This window comes from Ixodes scapularis, unplaced genomic scaffold, assembly GCF_016920785.2.
Source record: "Ixodes scapularis isolate PalLabHiFi unplaced genomic scaffold, ASM1692078v2 PGA_scaffold7__128_contigs__length_106722199, whole genome shotgun sequence".
NCBI classification, from domain to species: Eukaryota; Metazoa; Arthropoda; class Arachnida; order Ixodida; family Ixodidae; genus Ixodes; species Ixodes scapularis.
In genome coordinates, this window is record NW_024609882.1 from 97295569 (window position 1) to 97317931 (window position 22363).

A 22363-nucleotide genomic window follows, 5' to 3' on the forward strand; every position below is an offset into this window, starting at 1 on the left:
CAGCACACCTTGTGTTCTGACCAGGATTACGTGCTTTCGACTAGAAATTACCACGAATAAAAAGTAAGTGTGACTAGTTATTTCAGAAAGCAATTTACAAGCTCTCTTGGTCATTTCCATTTACGCCAAGTGCCTACATATTAAGATGCAGCCGCCTGCGTTGATGGCAAAGAATATGCAGGACGTCCTCCGCTTGAAGTTCAATGTCGCGGTGAACATTCAAAAGCACTTGACCGAGCAGTATTCAAAGTGGGCACTCTCTGGTATGTTTCCAACCGTCGTAGTGAAGAGAACGAGCGCTCAGCTTCTGCTGTTGTTACGGGCAGAGTCAGCAGGATCTTGAGGAGACTATGGACGTTTGGGGATAGGGCCTTCGAACAGAGGGCGACCGCCTGTAGCGCAGCCATGACGGGCGCCTCACATTTCTCCCTCTTTAACTGGACACCTAAAATTTCCCTATTTTCGGCGAAGTTTCCCTCACTTCGTGAAATTTCCCTCCATCGAGACGCCTGTCTCGATGGTCGCTCACGGATGCGATCAAGTCCGTCTTGCTTTCTGCTTTGCAAGTTGATGTGGCATCCGATGCAATTCGTTATTAGATTAATCTTTTCATTGCACGGAACAGCAGAAACCCCGAAGGGCCTTTATATTCTCACTACGCATAAGCGCAAGGGTATTCAAGTTCGTTGCCACGTTCGGCGTGTGGTTTGTGTGTCTTGTGTGATGCCCTTTCTCCGAGTGACGGAACGGCGACTTCGGACTGATGGCTTCTCATCACCCCGAGGATATGCCGCAGCTGCCTTTGGACAGAACTGCAAGATAAAGCATCCTAGCAAAAATAAGACTCTTTCCTTCAGCACCTTGTTAAAACTTTATTAAATATAAATAGATTTTGGTTTTGTGATTGTTCAAAATTATCCTCGCCCTATATATGGGCCCCTAGTATTTGTGCGAGGACAACTCCAAATTTTCAGCGTCGAGATTTTTTTTTTTTTTTTGCTGCTTAATTTTTTGTGCCAGTATACACGTTTGCAAGTCCGGTCTCAGGGCGCCGCCATCTTCCTCAGTGGGGTGCGCTCTCGGGAGCGGCCATAATCCGATTACGACGCCTTAGCAAGGCTTCGTAATCGGATTATGACTGGTCCAAGCACACCCCAGACAGGCAAGATGGCAGCGCCCTGAAGCCGGACTTGCAAACGTGTATAGCCTACCGGTAACAGCCAGGCTGCGCCAGAGGAGTGAGAGCCCAAGGATATACCCTGCCTCGGTGTAACTTGGCAAAAGGTGAACGATAAGCTCCCCATTGCGTGCCATGGGATTCAATATCTGCTACTGGAGCATGACACAGCGAAAAGCACGATACTTCTTCGCAGTAAAAGTGCACTTTGGTGATGCGTAGTCAGATTCCGATTGGCCTGCCAGACCACAGCTTCCGCCGCACTTGCATGTTATGCGATCATGGCTTCCTGGCCTACCAATTATTTCTTGCTTCAGTCACTAGATAGCGCCAAACCAAGCAGCATTGGACGTTGCCTATAGACCAGTGTCCGAAATCCTAGCCACCACCAATTAATCTCGAGCACAGGCTCTTGTGAAGAAAAGGGCTGCGCATAAAACAAGGTTTTTGCTCGTTACAGCACTCTTGGCATTGGTGTTGTTCTTGGAGCTTCGTGACTATGCTTTTCTGACGTTCTTGCACTACAATAGATCCGAAGGATTTAAAAAAACAAAAAAACTGAGTCTCGCAAAAAGCGCAACCCCCCCCCCCCTCCCTTTTTAATGTATCATTGCGTCAGCATGAACAAACATGCGGCACCAATTGAACATAGTAAACACTGGTTTATAGGTATCCTTGTGTTTTGTCTGACCTCCACTTGTTGGTAGTGCAGTGGTACCTCAAAAAGCGGGAGGAGTTGGACGCTGCGAGGAAGCTTTTAAAGTTGGTGGGCCGCAACTACGACGACAGTAGAACAGTGAGCCACCACGACTGTATTCCTGTAAATGAAGCCTGCTCCATTTTCAGAAATGACAATGCAGCTTTTTCCGTTTTATCTTAACAGCGCCTCACTAATCTTTGCGCGAGTGTGTGTTCCGTTGAACTCACCCTGCTTCGTCATGGGGGGGATTTGTGTTACTGGACCCCCCAAAACCCCAAAATAAAATCCTGGCCATGCCACTGACATACTTGACTTGCTGAAGACAAGGCTAGGGAGTCGGGCTAGGGAGACAAGACAAGGCTAGGGAGTCGCGCAGCAACAGTGTTGAGGGAAAGGACGCAGGCCACTGTTCCAACAGCGGGCACACCCCGCTCACCACGCACATACCCTTCCCCTTGTTTTTGTCATCCTCCACCTTTTTTTTACGATTCTTTGGTCTTGTTTTTTTTTTTAAACTGCTGTTTTGCTGCGTATCTTACCACATGTACGCTGGCTTGGCTGTCTGCCAGTTCTGTAAAGCAAACGATGTGCTCGCCACCGGTGCAATCGAATCGTGGCCGGGTGACCATGCTTTGTTCAGAGTGTCCCCGCCATGGGAGTTTGATACAGAAAGACAACACTCCTATCATACTACATGTGATTTTAAAGGGGATGTTTGGAGTGTTTGATAGTAACAATAATTCAAAATACCCGAGTTTGATATAAACGGGCTCGACTGCAGCCTCAACCTTTTTTTCAATCAGTATTTGCCTGCAACAATAATCTAGAAAACAGGACCAAAAGGATGACGGGGCAGAACGCACAGAATGACAGTAATGTAGATGCAAGTTCCGAAATAGATAGAGTGATACCGTGCTTCCCATGCCCGAGTTAGCGATTACAAAAGAAATTTTTACCTGGACACAAAAAAGAAGCATGTGGCCCAGATAAGATACCTAACATTTTCTTTCGAAGAGGCACCCCGAATTAATGTCTGAATGGATGTTGTTCTATTTACATTGCTCATTTTGTAAGTTCACTGCAGTCATTGCGACTTCCCTCAGATTGGCAGTGTGTATGCATTGTCCCAATCTTCAAAAGGGGTGATGAACTGACCATAGGCCAATTTCTGTCCTAGAAATTGGCCAACAGACCCCTTTCTATAACCGTTTATCACCTCGAAGCCAACAAGTTGCTTCATTCCAAACATGGGTTCCAGATAAGACTGTCAACAATAATGCAGCTGTTTGAAATAACTCGTGACAAGGCATCCACACTTAATGACAGACAATGTTCAGTATAGACTTTTCTAGAGCTTTCAGTAGGGTGCCATGCAGGAAAATTAAGTTATAACTCGGAACTTTCGGAATTCCCCCAATGATTATTAACTGGATAGATTCATACCTAACTAATCTAAGTCAAAGTGTTCAAGCTAAGGTACATGTCTCCAACTCCCTTTATTCGGGTGTACTCCAGTGTCCTGTTCTGGGGCCACTGCTGCTTTTGATATACCGTATATAAGCAATATAGTACTTCACCAGATATTCAAATCAGGCTCCATGCAGATGATTGCATCGCTCATTCATTAACTCAGTAGGCGATATGCGAAACTGCTTGGTGGTCTGGCAGCACCGTGCACGCTGCCATCTTGGTAGCATCAAGTATCTCGAGTTTCGGTTTCTTAGCATTTCCAGGGCATGGACGTTCTGCCACTAAGTGTGATTTGGAAACTTTGTTTTCTGATTTCCAATCAGCAAACATGGACAAAGGACTAGGCTGTTGTGGCTTTGATTTCTGAGGACACTTAATTCTTTCTCCCATGCGAATACGAATGAAGTCGTACTGTTTAGCGGTAGACTGCTCCATCCAAATACATGCAACTCAAGGTTAGTTGTTTTTTTGTTTTTAGTTGCTACTGGTCAGTTGTTTTTTTTTTGTGGAAAGCTCTGTGTTCTTCTAAAGCAGGGGTCGGCAACCTTTTGCAGTAACAGACCGAGTCGTCGCAAAGCTGACACAGGGAGGGGGCCGGACGGCATGTCACAAAGACAGCGAGGGGGCAGCGAAAATAAAGGAAAAAAGGAAGTGAAGACATCCCCTGCCCAAGTACGGCGAAGCTGGACAATGCCCATTGAAAGCACTCCTTGTTCCTGTCTAACCCCAGTTGTGGTCCTATGTTCCGTGTGGTTCTTGGGTTTGGGGGGGGGGGGGGGGGGCTCCTCTCCTGGGGTCGTGTCTGGGGCCGCACGAATCTGCCCCGCGGGCCGTGGGTTGCCGACCCCTGTTTTAAATGAAACTGTGCCCTCGGCAATATTTTCCAGGCATTGCAAAGTGCTCAAATTGGTTTCAGATAGCACTGACACAGCTGACAGATGTTGCGCTATTAATGAAGATTTGTTCAACCCTGGCAGAACAGCTCCATTGACTTTCTCAAAGCCCCCGAGCTTCTTTGCACTAAACAAATGAAAATCAAGTTGGCACCACCCATGTTGCTCGATTCGACGTTTGCAACGCAAGTTTTCACCGACCACAAAGCAAGAAAGTGTCGGAGATATGCCCCACCCCTGAAAGAAGTCCTACAATGAGAACGCAGATACTCTGCAGCGTGGCGTTCACGCATACAGTGGCAAGCAGGCACAAAACTGTAAGGCGCAAAGTCCTCACTCGGCACATGGCCCGTTATTGACACATAACTGTTGCCAGCTCGTGACGTCCAGCCATTAGTGGTGATGGCGGTACACTTCACGTCCACTTAGGACACTGTGTGGCAAAGAGCATACCTAGCAGCATCGTACATTTCCGACACCACAGTCCTCGAGAACGTCATTTGAGAAGAGAAAATTTGTTGTACTTGGGCACTGCACATTTCATCAGCTCCAGAAAAGCTGCTTCCTTTACGACTGTGTAGCTGTGCAAGCCAGTTGCGACGAAGCAGCTAATTTTCTTTGCTAGTGTCCTCGCACGAATGCTCAGATTACTCAGTTGGGGCCTGAAAGCCGGCATCACACTTGCGTCCTTGGACTTTGAAGCATTACGTTGCTCCACTGCACTTTCATACTCCTTGCAGACCCCTGGATGACGTTTCGCGTGATTCAACAAAGGCATCGTCGTGTTTGTTGGCATCTTCAGGATGGCACCACACAAGAGACACTTCGCGGAGGAGCAATCGAAGAATTTCCACACTCCACTGCACTTTCTCTTCGAAGAACTTCCCGCTTCAACCACTTCTACTTCGCTCATAGTGAGCGACGGCACTGTTGCAACCAGTCCTGAAACGTCTCCACGACACGCTTTCCAAAAGCGTGCACGATCAGTCTCGCGCAAAAGCGATCCCTAATGAAGGCAACAGCAATGTACAAATAGAGAGAAACTGCTGCTACCGACGATGATCATTGCCTCGGAGAAGAGGGTACGTAGCGCCATGTTGCGTCGCGTTTAGCAGGCACGCCGGCGCGTTGTGGGACGCCCGTTAAAAATTTCGCTGCACAACACCGTAACGACTATTCAGAAATTATTTACAAAATATTCTAAACTTTTGAAAAGCATTATTCGATTCGATTAACGAATCGAATATGGTAATATTCTATTAGTCTTTCGAAAGTTGTGAATATTCGCACGCCCCTACTCTTTTTCAGCTTGGACGTCCAAAAAATTTTTGGTCATTAATACTTTGATATTAAGGAAGCTTCCGCAGTCTAAAAGCAGAAGAAATGAAGATTCTAAAAGAGGGAGAGATTCTAGCTATGTAAAACATGCACTGAGCAGCCCCAATACAATGTAAAAAATTTGCTGCCTGCTGACCCTGAGGGCTGTCCAGCATGCCAAAAATAATTTTTTGCGAGATAAATCCTAGTTGAGAAACATTAGTGCTGCGCGAATATTCAAATTTTCGAATAGTAGTTTGGAATAATACGCTGTTCAGTGTTTGTGTTAAGATGAACTGCGATATACACATTTTTCGAAGTGTTGATCGTGGCAGGTTAGCCTCGTTGAAAGCTCTTGCTACCAAGCGCCAGTGCACTGCAGGAAAGCAACACTCGCGCAAGCGAGCTCTGCGGGTGTTCCTTTTCCGCAATGCACCAGTCCTCGGTAAGAAGCACGCTACGGGACCAACATAAAGCAAGCATTCAAAAAGCACATGCTCGTGTGCATAGAAGGAAGTACACTTAAAAAGTGGGCCAGCGCATGCGTGCGTGTGGTACGTGTAAGAAAAAAACTTTGTGAATGTTGATACCTGCATTGCAGTGAAATGTTCAAGCTTAAACTCTGGCTATTATGTGGGAGTATGTGTTAGCGAGAGATGCCCTCACAACTTGTACTCATCACTCGGAAACGCTTTTTCAAATTCAAAGTTTAAGAGAGGATACTTGCATATGCAGTGATGTGATTGGCCTCAGCCGTTTTGGAGCACCTTTCGGAGCAGGAAAAATAGTGTTTTGGAGCAGCAAAAGTGGCCTTTGGAGCAGCCAACACAGTGTTTCAAAGAAACGAGAGCGGATTTTAAAACAAATATTTCTAGAGAAAAAAAAAACAAAAAAAAACATTTGTTTTAAGTGCTGGACAAACGAAGCACACTTTGCTCGCCGCATTAAACAAATTATGGTGAAGTTAGACCACCTGGGAGTCTTTCAACATCTAACTGAAATGCCAGTGACATGACACATTTTGCAATGCTTCAGTAAAATCATACATATATATGTACCTGGTATAGATACAGTGTAGACCGCATATAACGTATGTCGCGGAGTCGCGAAAATCCGCACTATAAGCGGTACCGCGCTATAACCAAAACATCAATTTTTCAGGCCAAAATACATGCCATGAGACAACTTACACCTGTGAAAAGAATTTATTTTATGTTAGATGAAAAATAAAGCTTAGTTTGAGGAAAGTCTTTATTTCACCTGACTAGTACAGTTCTATCTCAAGTGTGTCACACATTTTGAAAGAAATGAGCCCTTTTGCCTGGCGCAGCCTTTTAACGGCGTCGTGGGTTGCGGACGGACGTTGCGCGCGTTCAGGATTGCTAACTTAATCACTTTTCTCCGGAGATGAAAACGTGTGAAAATTTGCATCCTTTATACGGTACGCGCCAGTAATACCTACAACTTGAGGACAGGCATGAAATGCTCCAAATAAGAAATCCGGGCGATGTTCGAAAACACAGATGCTTAGAAATCGCCACTGTAGTCGAAGTAAACAAACACGACGACATGAGCGTTTCTGCCGTCTTGAAAGCGCCGCCACAACATCGCCGCACGAGTTGGTGGATCTTCCCTTCTAGTACGTGCTCGGTTATCATAGCGACATACAACGAAAAATCACCAGTCAAGGTTAGCGCTTTTACGCGGAACAATGAGCTTCCACCACGCAATCGACGTCGACGATCACAACCGACGCCGTGTTTGCGGATAGAAGCCGGCCCGCGACTGGCATGCAACGCGCGCGAACACTTGTCCTCGACTTGCGATTGGTCTGTCGTTGCGGTTGTTTGTTTCCAACGCAGCGGAGGGACGCACGCACGTGAACGACACGTGCGTGTGTCCCTCCGTCGCTATGGCAACTGAAGCCTCTTCCTTAGCTTCTCCCCGCTTCTTCGAGCAACCTCATCGCCCTGCGAGTGCCGCTTGCTGCTCGCGCCGTTATCTAGTGTCGCACAGGGAAGCGTGCTCGCTCGGCGCAATCGCCGGGCTGTTACAGAAACCGCACTATAACCGGTATTTCCCTTCGCGTTCCTGCATTTTAAGCGGTATGTAATTACATGGAGTTCTATGGGAGGCGAACCGGTGGTTTAAAGAAACCGCGTTATACCCGGTCCTGCATTATAAGCGGTTACGTTGTAAGTGGTCTATACTGTAGATAAGAACCAAACTCCACATGTGAAAATTTATTTAAAAATGACCAGCTTGGTAAAGTCAAAGTGGACGTTTAGTGATATATACAGCGTAAGGTCGGACTGCCAGGATGGGGCGACGCTGGTTTTCACTGTAGATGAGTAATTTTGCCAGTGCAGTACGACTGCTAACCTGGGGTTTTTTTGACCCGCACCACGAAGTAGGCATACAAGACTGCACGCCGGTACGATGCTCATCCAGATCGAAATGGGCAGGGCGGGGAATGAACCCAGGGTCCCTGGGTTCGGCAGCGTGAGCTTTTGCTCCACGTGCTCCGAGCTGGGGTGCAATAGCCAACTCGGCCACCGATCCCCCTGACCGGCTTAGTAGTAAATATCACAGCATTACGTTGACTAGTTATATAATATGATAAATGAAAGCCGTGTCTGACTGATGAAACACGTCACTACTGCAGTGAACTGCGAAATTGTACACAAGACACAGGTGCATTAACACCAGTGGCTGCTTTTCTTTTTCTTTTCGAAACTTTCCGCAAGGCTGCTGCAAGCCTCACTTTGCCTTCGGCTTGTAATAAATCTCCACTTTCAATGTCTCGAAAGAGACACTGAGACATCCCACAAGTGCACAATGCTCTAGGCGTTGCCGAGCAATTCCGAAAAATTGCTTGCAACCGTTTTACTGGTTCCCGACGCGCCAAATTTTCGTCAAAAGGAAGCAAACGTAAAACAATGGATTGCAAGCGTCCCGGCTGGTGCCTCTGTCGTGCATTTATGTTCGCATGCACATGAGGGCAACTTCGGCAGGCTCGCAATAGAACTATTGCTATATTACCCAAGCATCAAGGAGAATGCAGGAGTGGTGTTCCACGCGCCGCACGTGCTGGCCTCAGCAGTATTAACTTTTCTGATGCAAATGCCTAACACAAATGGCATGTTGCACGTGCATTCGTCAACGCTTTATTTTGTGCATTTACTTCGAATCTTTTATACGGGAAAGGTGCACGCATGTGGTGCGTGGAACACCAATCCCTGCATTCTCCTCGATGCTTGGGTAAATAGCAAATGGTCTAGCCGGTCGCGTGATGGCTGTTCGATCGAAATTGAAACCATGCAACTTCGCTCCGTCGCCAACTGGTTCCCAAAATTTTATGTAAAATGTAACTGTCCAGCATACGGCAAAAAAACAGTCCAGCGGCACGTGCTTGCCAGGCTGACAGGCAAGGTACAAGCTCAACACAAAGAAAAAAAAGAAACCTGACAGCATCGATGCAAGACATTGCGAGCCAGGGTCAAAAAGTTCTTGGAGCGCTCTAGAGAAACAAGCACGCTGTGCCTTCTTTGCTTCAGCTCACTTCTCTTCACCAACCTTTTTTCGCGGCAGATTTGTCACGTACCGGGGTCCCTCTCGAAAGAAAGCCTACCGAGAAAAACTTGGGTAATCAATACTTCGACACAGCAGTCTTCGTGCTAAAAGCGATTTTTGTAGTAGCGTATACAATTGAGAGAACAGGAATGTTGATGAACATGTGTCAGTCATTACGCTTCAGTTTAGAAAGCGCCATATCCGTGCAGGGTCATTCCATGTGAAACGTCCCAGACGTTGCGCTCGACCACCTCCGATTCCTAAAAAAAATTCATGGGCTTCGGTCACAAGGTCCGTAGCCATACCCTAAAATAGTTGTGACGAAAAAAAAATTTGTGATGACGTGAGCGCGATTTTAATTTTTGAAAACAGCGTGAAACTAGGCATCACTCAATAATATACGAAAAATCAGCTTTTTTATGAAACACAAAACTATATTTTTTTCTTAAATTTGCACGGTTGTCGGCTTACAATGTAATTGGATTTGTGCTGTTTTGTTTAATTTAAATATTTAAAAAAAATACATAATTTTATTCAAAAATCAACATTTTTGTCATTTTACTAAAAAATATATAATTTCTCCCGGGACCTAATATAACTTTTTACTGGTTGCCCTCTAGGTATAAAACGTAAAAAAAATATAGTTTAAACCGCTCAATTAAACATCTTGCCGTAAAAAAAAAATCCTGAAGTTGCCAAAAAGTGTGTTTTGACGCATAAACAGCCGTTTATTTCACCCTGAGGTGGTCCAAGTAAAAATACAAAATATGGTGGGTTTGGAAGAACGATTGATCGTCTTTTGATTCTGAAAGTTTAATCAGAGTAATTTTTGTTTAAAACGAGAAAACAATTTTTGAAGTTGAACTCTCGCACCACTACCCGTCGTCGCTTCTTAAACGCCTCTTCACCGCACAGCACGCCACCTGCGACAATAGCCGAAGCGATTAGGTCCAAAGAAACAACCGAGTTTGCTGCCCGCTTCCCCTCGTCCCTCTTTTCTGGCTGTAAGGGAAGAAACGGCGGGTATCGTGTGCTAATCGGAGGTGCCGCCAATGCGTCGCCATAGCAGGCCCGTTGTGCCCTTTGTACCCGAGGGCGGCTCCTCACACTCCGAAACGCGATGCCTAATCGACGGGCGGCATCAGCTGACATGGACTTCTTTATGCCATGCTAAAGGTCCCACGGCGACCTCCGATTCCTAAAATAAAATTAATGCTTCTTCAGCATAATGTTTGTTGTGCTTCTCCAAAATATTTTTGACGAGAAACAAATTTCATGGGGCGTTGGCGGTTCGAACTCGTAAAAAAGGGGTGAAACTAGGAATCATTTATTAATTGATGAAAATTAAAATATTTTTATAGAACAGCATACCTGCCAACCTCTGGACTTTCAAATTCGTAAAACTCCAGCAGCCACCGGAAAAGGGGGGGGGGTTACGCAAAGCGATGTGCTGCTTAATGTCAGCCTTGCCACCATGCGAAACGCTTACATCACACGTGCACGTGTTACAGAATCCAAACTTCTCTCCCTTTTTATACGGCACGAATTACGGGAATTCTGACGTGTAGGACTTCATGAACACCTGAAAGTACCTCTTTTGAGGTTTAGAGTTCGCCATTGCGCCGCAAAGCCACCGCGACCAGGGGAATGCTACGATTACATGTGCAACAAACACAGACGCCGCACTTCTCGCCTCGAAACTGATTGAAACAGAGACGCCCAACCACGTCTGAACACGCCGAACCAACGCGACCAACGTGCGCCGCCGAACACGCAAACAAAAGCTTTGGGTTTTGGATTGGTTTTGGATCTGTGGCCACCGGATAGACGGATAGTAAAAACCACGACGCTGCCGTGGACGGTACCCATCGCCCTCTTGTGGCGGTGCAAGATACCGCGAGCAACAACTATACAAAGCAATTGTTTAAAATTTTTTTTTTTTATATATATAATTCGCTTTTCCGTAAAATTTGAAGCAAGATTCGTAAAATCGTAAAATTAGTCCCCATTCGTACATTCTACGAAAAATTCGGAAGAGTTGGCAGGTATGGAACAGTGGACAATTTTTTCCTAAAAACCACATGGTATTTTGATTGTTGTATAATAAGGATCATGGATATTCGCGTAAAGCAATTTTAAAATAAAGTAATATATGAGAATTTTAGCCTTTTTGATAGTTTGGTTACAAACTATCTCGTTGCTGCAGGTGATTAAAACTTCTTATTGGAAACCCTGTGAATATACTGCACAAAAAAAGCCGTCAATTCTGCCTTGAGGTGGTCGAAAGAAAAATGCGAAACATGGTGACTTTTACTGAAGAGTTTATTGCCTTTTGTTCCTGAAAGTTTAATTAAAATAATTCTGTTCTAAACACAAAAAAAAAACATTTTGGAGTTGAGCTTTTACGTCACAACCTGGTGTCGTTTCTTGTGCCTCTTCTCTGCACAGCACGGCACCGTCGAGCCCGGCGAAGCGTGCGACGGTGTAACGGTGTGCCCACGCAGGTAGGGAGCAAGACCTTGAGTTGTCGGGTACATCTTGGTGAAAAGGGGCTGTTTTTCACTCTTGTTGTTTTATGGCTTTTCCCATTTCGACCGTTTTACGCGCCGATGTCCTCCTGTGATCTTCAAGTGTCTTGATGTCAGGAGATGCTTAGCGCTGCCGGTTCAGAGCATCCATTAGTAAGCTAGCTGTTTCCTACATACACAACGCGATCACTCTCTCTTGTTAACGTCAGGAAAGATGTAAACAGCAGCACAAAAGACCCGTGAACGGGCAATCTCGAACGACGAGGCGATGTGGTGTTGACGAATGCGCTGTTGAAGGCTCACGCGTCGTTTGTGCTCAAATCGATTTTGAAATGACAAAGTCTAGCACGTAGCATAGATGGTGACGCACGCTTAAAGTGATGGTGACTTCTTGTCCCTCTGACGGGGACCGCTGAGCTAAATCTTGGAGTGAGTCGAGCTCGTTTTTCTTCAACCATTTCTTTCGGCACCCAAAGTATTGTTATGACCCCGATGTTATTTTTGGCCCAGGTAAACAGCTGCTGGGGGGTCATGATTTGGTTCTCGAAGGGACTTCGAAGACTGGCCCTTGCTGCCAGACGTTTCAATGTACCCCCGACTCCGCCACAAGCACTCTTCCTGTGGGACGTTGCGAAAAAATTCCATTCAGCGGAAATGCCGAAATCATTTTCGTGCTGACAGAGATTTGCAAAGTTTTTTTTTTTTTTCTTTTTTTTATTTTCGTATTGAGAGCCTCATCCATCGTTACACCACCGTACATCGCACTTGACGAAAAATGAATTCCTTTCTTTGACAGATTTCCGATCTCAAATGGTCATTCAAAAGCCAACTTCTCGCTTGTCAGCCCTTTCCTAGCTTACTAGCGCAGAAGCGGGTTACTCAAAATGCAAGGAATGAGTCTCGATACCCAGTGTCAATAGTGCGGACACGTGCCTTTGTTTATTCATTATTTCCGATCGGTCATGTAAGGATTTCCGCACAGACAATATGGACCGAAAATAATGCTAGAAGCGCAATCTTGGCTTGTGGCGATGCTTTAAGCGTCCGAGTTAACATACTGAATCAGCGCGTTTCAGAGCTTTGATAGCCTTCACTGCGCTCCAACCAAGCGCGAACCGGATCATAGTTCCGCTTTTCACCGCACCATGCGTGACTGCTAGATTTTGCGGCGTTATTACCGTGTTTCAGACGTCCACGTCAGCTGATGCCACCCGTCGATTAGGCATCGCGTTTCGGAGTGTGAGGAGCCACCCTCGGGTACAAAGGGCACAACGGGCCTGCTATGGCGACGTACTGGCGGCACCCCCGATTAGCACACGATACCCGCCGTTTCTTCCCTTACAGCCAGAAAAGAGGGACGAGGGGAAGCGGGCAGCAAACTCCGTTGTTTCTTTGGACCTAATCGCTTCGGCTATTGTCGCAGGTGGCGTGCTGTGCGGTGAAGAGGCGTTTAAGAAGCGACGACGGGTAGTGGTGCGAGAGTTCAACTTCAAAAATTGTTTTCTCGTTTTAAACAAAAATTACTCTGATTAAACTTTCAGAATCAAAAGACGATCAATCGTTCTTCCAAACCCACCATATTTTGTATTTTTCCTTGGACCACCTCAGGGTGAAATAAACGGCTGTTTATGCGTCAAAACGCACTTTTTGGCAACTTCAGGATTTTTTTTTTTACGGCAAGATGTTTAATTGAGTGGTTTAAAATATTTTTTATACGTTTTATACCTAGAGGGCAACCAGTAAAAAGTTATATTAGGTCCCGGGAGAAATTATATATTTTTTAGTAAAATGACAAAAATGTTGATTTTTGAATAAAATTATGTATTTTTTTAAAATATTTAAATTAAACAAAACAGCACAAACCCAACCACATTGTAAGCCGACAACCGTGCAAATGTAAGAAAAAAATATAGTTTTGTGTTTCATAAAAAAGCTGATTTTTCGTAAATTATTGAGTGATGCCTAGTTTCACGCTGTTTTCAAAAATTAAAATCGCGCTCACGTCATCACAAATTTTTTTTCGTCAAAACTATTTTAGGGTATGGCTACGGACCTTGTGACCGAAGCCCATGAATTTTTTTGTAGGAATCGGAGGTGGTCGAGCGCAACGTCTGGGACGTTTCACATGGAATGACCCTGCAGTGACGAGAGTGCGAAACGAGAGACTGCAGGAAAAAAAAACATGCAAGAACGGATGAAGGATTGATGCAGGGTACTTTGTGTCGGGCGGCCGCTTGCGCCACCTAGCCCGCCAAGCTCCATTACGGCATTCAGTTTAGTTTCGGATTTCCAAGGCGACCAAAATTGGTCCTTTGATGCAGGCTTGGCGCAAATCCCCCATATTTGGGCAAAATGTAGCAGGATGTAGCAGGGTTAGCCCCTTGGCGCAATTGGCGCAGCAATCGCACCACTGAATATGGTAAATATACATAAATCCCCTCGCTTTAACTTTGTGCAAATGCGTCATTTCCTCGCCATCACAACGTAGGCATTGGACTGGCCACAGTCGATAAATATAGCGAGATTAAAAGTAGCCTAAAAATGGGCAAGTGGTCGCTTGGGAACCACCTTCACGAGTTCAGCCGGGTTTTCGTTTAAGCTTAGTGCAACAGTAGTGAAAGGCTCGGAGAAACGGCGAGATATTCAATTAGAAAATATTCAGCCAAAAACACTATTCGCTTCAAACTCAAAATCTACAATTCACGCACGACTTGTGAACATAAATGTAACATTTTTCCAAAACTCATTTTTTATAAAACAAAATTCCGAGGCCATATTTTCATTTTAACAATCTTCCTTTTTATTCGCTGCCCCAGACTGTTAAAAGAGCGGGAGCTGCGAGAGACCGTGCGGGCGAAGGAGGGTGGACCCACCAGGTTCTTGTTGAGGTCCAGCATGCGAGCTCTGAGAGCGGCCGGGGCGTCTCCCAGGCTGGGCTCCACAAACTTGGCCTGGTCCAGCAGTCCGGCCAGCCGGGAGAGGGCCTCCTGCCGCTGCTTCCAGTTCTTGTCCCCCAGCTCGGACAGCAACGACTCCGTCAGCTGGCCGCTGCACGGAGGTGTCACCCTCGCTAGGCTGCGGCTAGAGCAACTATGCAAGCTCTGCTCGCGGAGCAGGGTATCGCAACGGCCTCTGCCCCAGGTATCGCGAGAGACAGGCGCGACGACGTGAGGCAGCAATTCGGAACGCACGCACCGTTGCCAGTCTCCCGAGTACTTTGAGAGCGCACTACGTTGCCCGCTCGTACGCCGCCTCAAAACTCTGCTTGTGCCATAAGAATGTGACAGACCCCCTCTGAAACTCAATCTGGCTACTTCCATCACTATTATCAACATTACCACCCGTCCACGTTAATACCAGCTTTTGGTTAATGATGAAGAAAGAAGTTGAAGACTGACACCGACGCGGAGCATGCACAATCCGAATGTTAATTCGTAGATTTTTGTTCCACGTCGGCGTGACAACTTGTAAGCTTTTGAGTATTCCAGGGTGTTACACGAGTCTTTCGAGCATTCGCTTTCGGCACGCCCCAGACCGCCCACGCCAACAAAAAAGGTGTGGTCGGCCGGTAGAACCCCCTTCCTAATAAAATACAAAAGCTATTTCGGTATTCTTAGACTCACATCTAATAAATCGGTTGGTACACACCTGGAGAGTTTTACCCAAAGTGCCTAAAAATCGTTTATCAGACCCAAACTTCAATAAGCAACCGCAACCTGGTGTCCACACCAAATATATCTTATCAACGCACTTGAAGCACTTCAAAATTGCACCACCAGATTCATTCACGCCTCATACTCGTACAATGTCAGTGTATCTTCCCTAAAAGCTGCATCATGTTTGCCAACTCTTTCACAAGTTCTTCTCTCCGCTTGGCAGCGCAGCTTACAACGTACCCCCAGCGCGCAAGTTCCAGCGCACCGTTCATCTGATCCAGGTCGCCCACCCACAGTCCCGCAATGTCACCTTCTCTGCCTCACTTATTTTTCCCGCCAGCCAGACTGGGAAGAACTTTCCTACAACACTGGTGCCATCACCTGCCCATCGAGTTTCATAGGAAATGTCACCATTAATGTATCACAGTGAATTCTTTTCTCACTTTTTCAAATTGTTTGTTTGTAAACCCCACCCCTTATGTAACACCCCCTAACGGGGATCTTTAAGGTACTAATAAAGTGATGTGAAGTGAAGACACGTCCTATTGAAGTTACAGTCGGTCGCAGATGCTACACGAAACGCTACACTTATCAATTGTCATGTGCTTCTTGAAGTATTCGCCGGCGCTGGTCCAATCAAAGACCTCACTGAGGGTAACGTGTTTGTGAGCGTTGCGACGTTTCAGAACGCTGAAGCAGCTCGTTGAGTCGCACGCCGAGCTTGGAGTCTTTGCTCTCATCGAAACTTTAGTTTCTCGTCGTCTTTCAAGTCAGTGCTGCTCTTGCTCTTCGGTTGCTGAAGCAGTTAGCTGCATTGCGCATCTGGCCCTAGCAGCCAGACGCTTGCTTTTCTGGCATCTTTCATTGAAGAATTTGGGCTGAACAATCTCTCCGCATTACTTCAACCAACACAGCTGCATTCCTCGATGAGCCATCCAATTGCTTACGCATGTGGGGAGCTATCCTCGGCCAATCGGCATCAGCAGTCGCTGCGCCGGTCATAGCTTTCTTCCTCTCCACCCAATCGATTATTCTGTGGTTAGATTCGCAGTAACGGCTTTTGTGGCTTCGCTTAATCTGAAAACCTAGGCTAAGAACGTTTCACGTTCATTCATTTCCTGGCTTAGAATTTCAGTCCAACGCAACAAAGGTGCGATAGCACTCGACAGAGTCATAACAAGCGGCCCTTTTTATCGGAACATGGCCGAGATATTTAGATATTTTCCCGCTAAACGTTACGTCGCAACGTGCGAGACCGACTGCGGACGACCGAGGCACTCACCTGATGTCAGTGCGAGGCACGAGGTCCTCCAGCGCTGGACCCTCGTCCTCCGGCGTCCCGCAGTCACCCGAACCGTCCGCCGCCGCCGCCATAGCCACGGCGGGACCCCGCACCGGTGCTGGGGGCTTCTCTCCCTCCAGCTGCAGAGCCCCACGTGCACTTGAGTGATTATGGGCCCGTTCGGGGAGGGAGACTCAACCGGGGTGCCTGCCAATGCTTCTCTCAAGCTCCCCGGCCTTTTCCAGGTTTTCCCCAGACATTTCTATCAAAATCCCCGACCAACACGAAAGAAGAAAATGCGGACGATGGGGTGGCGGCAGCCTGTTAGAGCCTAACCGTTTAACCTCGGAGGAATCAAAGCGTGGCTTGCGCTTTCCGGTGATGCCTCCAGCAACCGTACTTCGGCACAAAAGCAAGCCACAATCTTCGTAGCACGTCGCTGCACCGCCCCCGTCAGTCATTTTCTCCGACCTTACCCATTTTTTCACGATTTCACCGGTAATTCCACTACTTTTCCGGATACTTTGAGACTCCTCGGCAATTCCAAGTTCTGTACAAACCCCGCGTTCGGCCGACTAATACCGTCCCCGCCTGGCAGTCGCATCCCCGCCTAGGCTTGGCGACCACCGACCCGAGCACATTGGCGGAGAAAGGCAGCCAGTCGTTTCGTTCTGGGATGCTCGGACCCGGGAAGCAAAATTCCGCGAGAGGACGCACATATTTGGGTGAGAGAAAGGGTGCGCGATAAAGCGCTAAACACCAGGCACGCATTAGCTTTTTATTGACGAGATACAGTCAAACCCACTTACAACAAACGTGTCAGTTTTGCAAAAAGTGGTCGTTTCATCAGTAGTTCATTATATCTGGACTTACCTTTAAAACACGTCATAATTAAGAATAATAAAGCTGGTATTGATAGTTTAACCCTGCCAACTCTTTATTTAAAGAAACTGTTTGCACGATTCAAATGCGCCCCCAATTCTAACGCGCAGGCAGATTTAGCTTTCCGATTATCAGAAAGTAAATTGCTGCCGAACCTACTGAGCAGGTAAAATAATTTTGGTTGACAACATACCTCATAGAACAGATTTTACGAAACGCATGCAAAAATAAATGCCGTGCACTAATCCAAAGACGGTTCTTCACTGTCTACAGAGGTAATTAACACTTGCTTTAATATAAGCATTTAAAGTGCAGCACTTCCTGCGCACGTACAAGTGCACGGCCGTCGCCTCTGACAGGGTCGCCTTTCGAACAACACTTTGCGAGCTCGTCGAGTGGCTGGGATTGCGAGGCCATGCAGTGCTGCTCCATTCTCTTTTTCCGCCAGCATGATGCCCTTTCGTTTGAATAAAGCCTCCTAAAGATTTTTTTTCTTCCTATTTTAAAACAAGACACAAGCCCAAAGATGCGAGAGAATGTGCATGGTACGAATACCAAAATGAGAACATACTCAAATGGTCACGATGGCGATGGGGCTAGCCACCTTATAACCGAGCATTGAGTTTGTCTTGAGTATCAATAGAACGAACGCAGCACGGCGTGAGAGTCGACTGCCTCCTCTTGTTCTCCTTCCCGCGCACCCACCACAATCGCGGGACCACAGTGCGGCAGACTACGCGACCCTGGAGAGCGTTTTTGCTTTTGTAGTTTTGTTTCCTCCCCAGGAAAGTGCACCGCATGACCGTGGAAATGATTTTAAGCATCTCTCGGAGAGCCGTGCCAGAATGTAGCTCTTTTGATCTTATTTTGTCTTTTCACATGCGGGAGTTGTTTTTTTTTTCTTCTTCTTCCCGAAGCGGACTGAGTGTTTGTTGTAACAGTATGATGCACTGAAAAACGGTCATTCCATCTGGACCAATTTTAATGGGTAGGGCCTTGAATTCCTATATTTTCTGAAAGATGGTCGTTATAACCGATAGGTCGTTACAGTCGAATCTCGTTAATTCAAACTCAAAAGGGACCGAAAATTTGTTTGAATAAAGCAAAGTTTCAATTATTGGGAGTTTCCTTCCACAGAGACGCATAGGAAGGGACCAGCATGTTAGTTTGAATTATCCACAAGTTTGAATTAAGAGAGTTTGAATTAATGAGGGTCGACTATAGATGTCGGATCATTATAAGTGGGTTTGACTGTATACGAATATTGCTTAAAGGGCAACTCCGCTTCATTTTTGATATTTAGAAAACTATGTAGCCCTCTTCAGTATCATATAGGAAGACCCCATGTCAAATATTACGATCTAATTCCGTCTATATATTTAATAAACTGGCCAGCGAACCTTCAAGCGAGCCAAGTCGCCGAAATCTGCCAACTCTAGCGTGCGGCGCGAGGCGCAATCATCAGCGCAGTCAATGCCACGGAGTTGGAGCGGCCAACGTTGAACCACTACGTCAGAGGCATGCATACTTCATTCTCACGTTTTGCTTGTATTTACTTTTCAGAGCGAAATTTAACGATGACGTCATGAGTTTCTCCTCCCGGTGTTGGCTGACCAGGCGTTCACGTGATCACCGCTGCCCTGCGCGCTTATCGGTCTGTTTCTCCGCTCCCCTTCTCCTCTTTCGTCTCCTCCCCTTCCCCCTCTCCCCCGGGCCATCACCGTCCACGCCATGCGAAGCGACCTGCCCGCGTCCAAAAAAAGAAAAAAAAAGGACCTTACGCGTCGCGTGTCCTGTTTCTCGCTCCCTCCCGAACGTCACAAGACCACGTGGTTCGACGCGACGTGCCCATGACTGTGACGACCCGAGACCAATGTTGCCTGACGCAACCGAAGTTTCGGTTTCGGTATCTGCTGATGCTTAAATTAGGATTACACAAATATTATTCCACATTTCGCGAATCCGAAGACGTAGAGTTGTTGAGTATTGCTTTGTGAATGTGAATCACATGGAAGCCTAAATTTTTCGAAATTGAGCGGAGTTGCCCTTTAAACCATTTATTTTTAACATATTAATGTTTATAACAAGATTCAATAAAAGAATGCAGCTCAAATAAAAAAAAGTCCGAGGGTAAACTTCAAAGTTCTAAGCTTTGTTGCCTTTGGCCAACACCAGGCAAAAGTCCGAAGGTGACTCCCTCATCTGCGCATACGATAGCCTCGAGTAAAACAATCACCTATCACACAAAATTAGTGGCAAGAAATAAACTTATCCCTATTTTTTTCGCCAAAGATATGAAGAAACGTTTTGAAGGTCAAAACTACAGCACTATCTATAGTCAGTGACACGTCAAGAAGGAAGTAGAAGCTCCTCCCACCCCTTTCCACTTTAGTAGAGCGAACGCATGAGAGGAGACGACCTCCTCTCCACCGTTCAGTCTGCTGAAGTGGAAAGGGGTGGGAGGAGCTTCCACTTCATTATTGACCCGTCACCGACTATAGATAACGCCATAGTTCCGACCTTCGAGGCTGTTGCCAGACTACTAAATAAAAAAAAAAGTGATACCGTATTTACTTACAGAATGAACACACTTTTTTTTCCGAAAAATCATTGCAAAGTTGGGGGCGTTCATTATGCGAAGTAAAATTTTTGCGTCCGTATTTACTCGCATAATGAACAGACCTTTTATCCTTAAAAATCAAAGTAACTTCTTATCTCTTTGCGCGCGGTGCCCGACCCCGCAAACCAAACTAAGCTGTGCAAAAAAAAAAACTTTTTCTTAATTTCTTGGGTGTTTGCTTTTTTTTTTTCTGCAGCCTTTCGCAAGCTGTTTTGTTTGCTTAGGCGAGGGCTCTCTGCTTATCTTCTTTATCTCCTTGTGTGCGGCGCGCGCAAGGAGATTAAGCAATAAGACTGCAATAAGATTGCGCCATCGTCGCTAGTGGCTCACCAATAGTAAGCGAAATCCAAGGCAACATGGTGGCGCACGGCGACAGCGTCGAAGTGTTCGATCTTGGGACAATCTCGCCGGCTTCCCCGACGTTTTGTCAAGCTTGAACCATCGCAGCCTTGGAAAATACAGTCCCCACCGCTCCTCAAAACTAAAAAGCAAGCACTGCGACCGGCAAACCGGATACGTCTCGCCGAGTCGGCCGGGTGGGGCGAGCGAACACGTCCCCCCCTCTCCTCTTTCGGCTTCTGATTGGTCGAACACACCGGAACACACCGCAACGCTTCGGAAAGTTGAGCAAGTATCTACTCACTTGCGTCGCGCTACAGAGCGTTGCGGGAAGGCGCGCATCGCACCGCAAGCGACCGCTCCTGGCCGCAAGTACTCCACAAAGCATTCAAACGCGTTCAAATGCGAATGTGCGTATAGACTTTTACCTCCTTGCGCGCAGTGGCGCGCGAACCCAAAGTCCAGACTGCGCTGTGCAAAAAAAAAAAAGCTCCTCTCTATGTTTTTTCCTTGCTTCCGTTGGATCTTTGCGAATTTTTTTAACGCCTTTGGCAAGGCGTTTTGTTCGCCCACGCTGCCCATGCATTCGCGACCTCACTGCACCAGGATAGAAAAGTGCGTTCATTTTGCGTGCGGGGGGGAGGGGGTCAAAATTTCGACGTCTGAGTTGGGGGTGCGTTTATTACGCAAGTGAAAAAAAAAAAAAGTCGAAATTTTGAGAGCCGATTTGGGGGGTGCGTTCATTATGCGAGTGCTTCAATTTTGCGAGTAAATATGGTAAAACCAAAACTATCAAACAAAATAAATTTATTAAGCGGTTTGTTGCCCTGAGGTGTGCGAATACCGAATAGTAGTTTTCGAATCGAATCGAATTAAGAAAAAAAAGCCGAATAATGAATAGAATATCGAATAGTGATTTTATTTGTAGGAATTTTTCAAAGTGTGCTGCGAATGAGATTATTATATGTGCAAAGTATGCAAATGGCGCAGGATATGCATCTTGTACGGAACAAAAGCTAAAATGTAAAAGACTTCTGTTTGAAAAAAAAATAAATAAAAGCAGTAGCTGTTGGATGTTGGGCACTAAAAATCCAATTTAATGGCACAAATATGATCTAAAGTTACAGCCACGCGTGCCTTTTTTTCTCGGCAAGATCAGAGAGTTGTGCCATTTTGCGATATAAGGTCTCCATTTTAAGGAAGAAAAAGGGCACCCAGGGTTTTATTCCACATAAATAAAAAGATAGGTGTTAAATCTAAGTAAACAAGCTTAAACAATATAATCTGAAGTAAGAAAAAAAACATGTCGTTAGGTGGCGCAAGTCACCGTCCTACTGCCGCTATGCATTCATTCCTCCGTCCATCTACCCTATTTTAGAGAGCCTAGATTTAAAAGAGTGAGCAAGCAAAACTGAAACCATGGTAACGGCTCCAGCGCAGATTGGTCGTAAGTGTGCATGTGTTGTGTTGTTGCGTGGAAAGAAGGCGAGCAAACTGGAGAGCAACGACGCTGCCCTGCCTGCCCGACCCCGATCGACCCCGCTTTCGTCTTTTCGTCACCTTCTCGCAGTTCATAATTCAGAGGCGGCTATCGAACGGTTGGAAACCCTCTCAAATCGAAACACACTATTTTTCCGTTCCGTTTCGTTCCAAACAGATTTTGCGGCTTGCAGTTTCAAAAGAATGACGATAAGTCAAAACAGTTAGGGCGCAGGCGAGCTGGTGTAGGTTTACTGTTTTGTTAGACCACCTGAGACTAGGTGGAAGAAACACGTGTTTCTTCCACCCAGTCTCAGATGGTCTAACAAAATGCTACACAATAAGTCGACTGGTTTCATTGGCATGGTGAACGTGGTTTTCTTTCTGTGATCGTGCAGTCGCCGATTTCTGTGAGTGTGACAGGTGTGTTCTACACCGGCGCTTCAA

The 22363-nt window shown here is 46.3% G+C and overlaps 1 protein-coding gene across 1 annotated transcript in view; it reads right to left on the reverse strand.

The window, feature by feature from the left end:
• LOC8025665 (cytoskeleton-associated protein 5) overlaps window positions 1–22363 on the reverse strand; it is a 126285-nt gene that overhangs the window by 60454 nt on the left and 43468 nt on the right. The window contains exons 11-12 of the mRNA XM_029989705.4: window positions 16597–16736; window positions 14532–14706 (exon numbers count right to left, since the gene is read on the reverse strand). Of these exons, the coding sequence (XP_029845565.2) occupies window positions 14532–14706; window positions 16597–16736 (315 nt within the window). The remainder of the gene's footprint in view (window positions 1–14531; window positions 14707–16596; window positions 16737–22363) is intronic.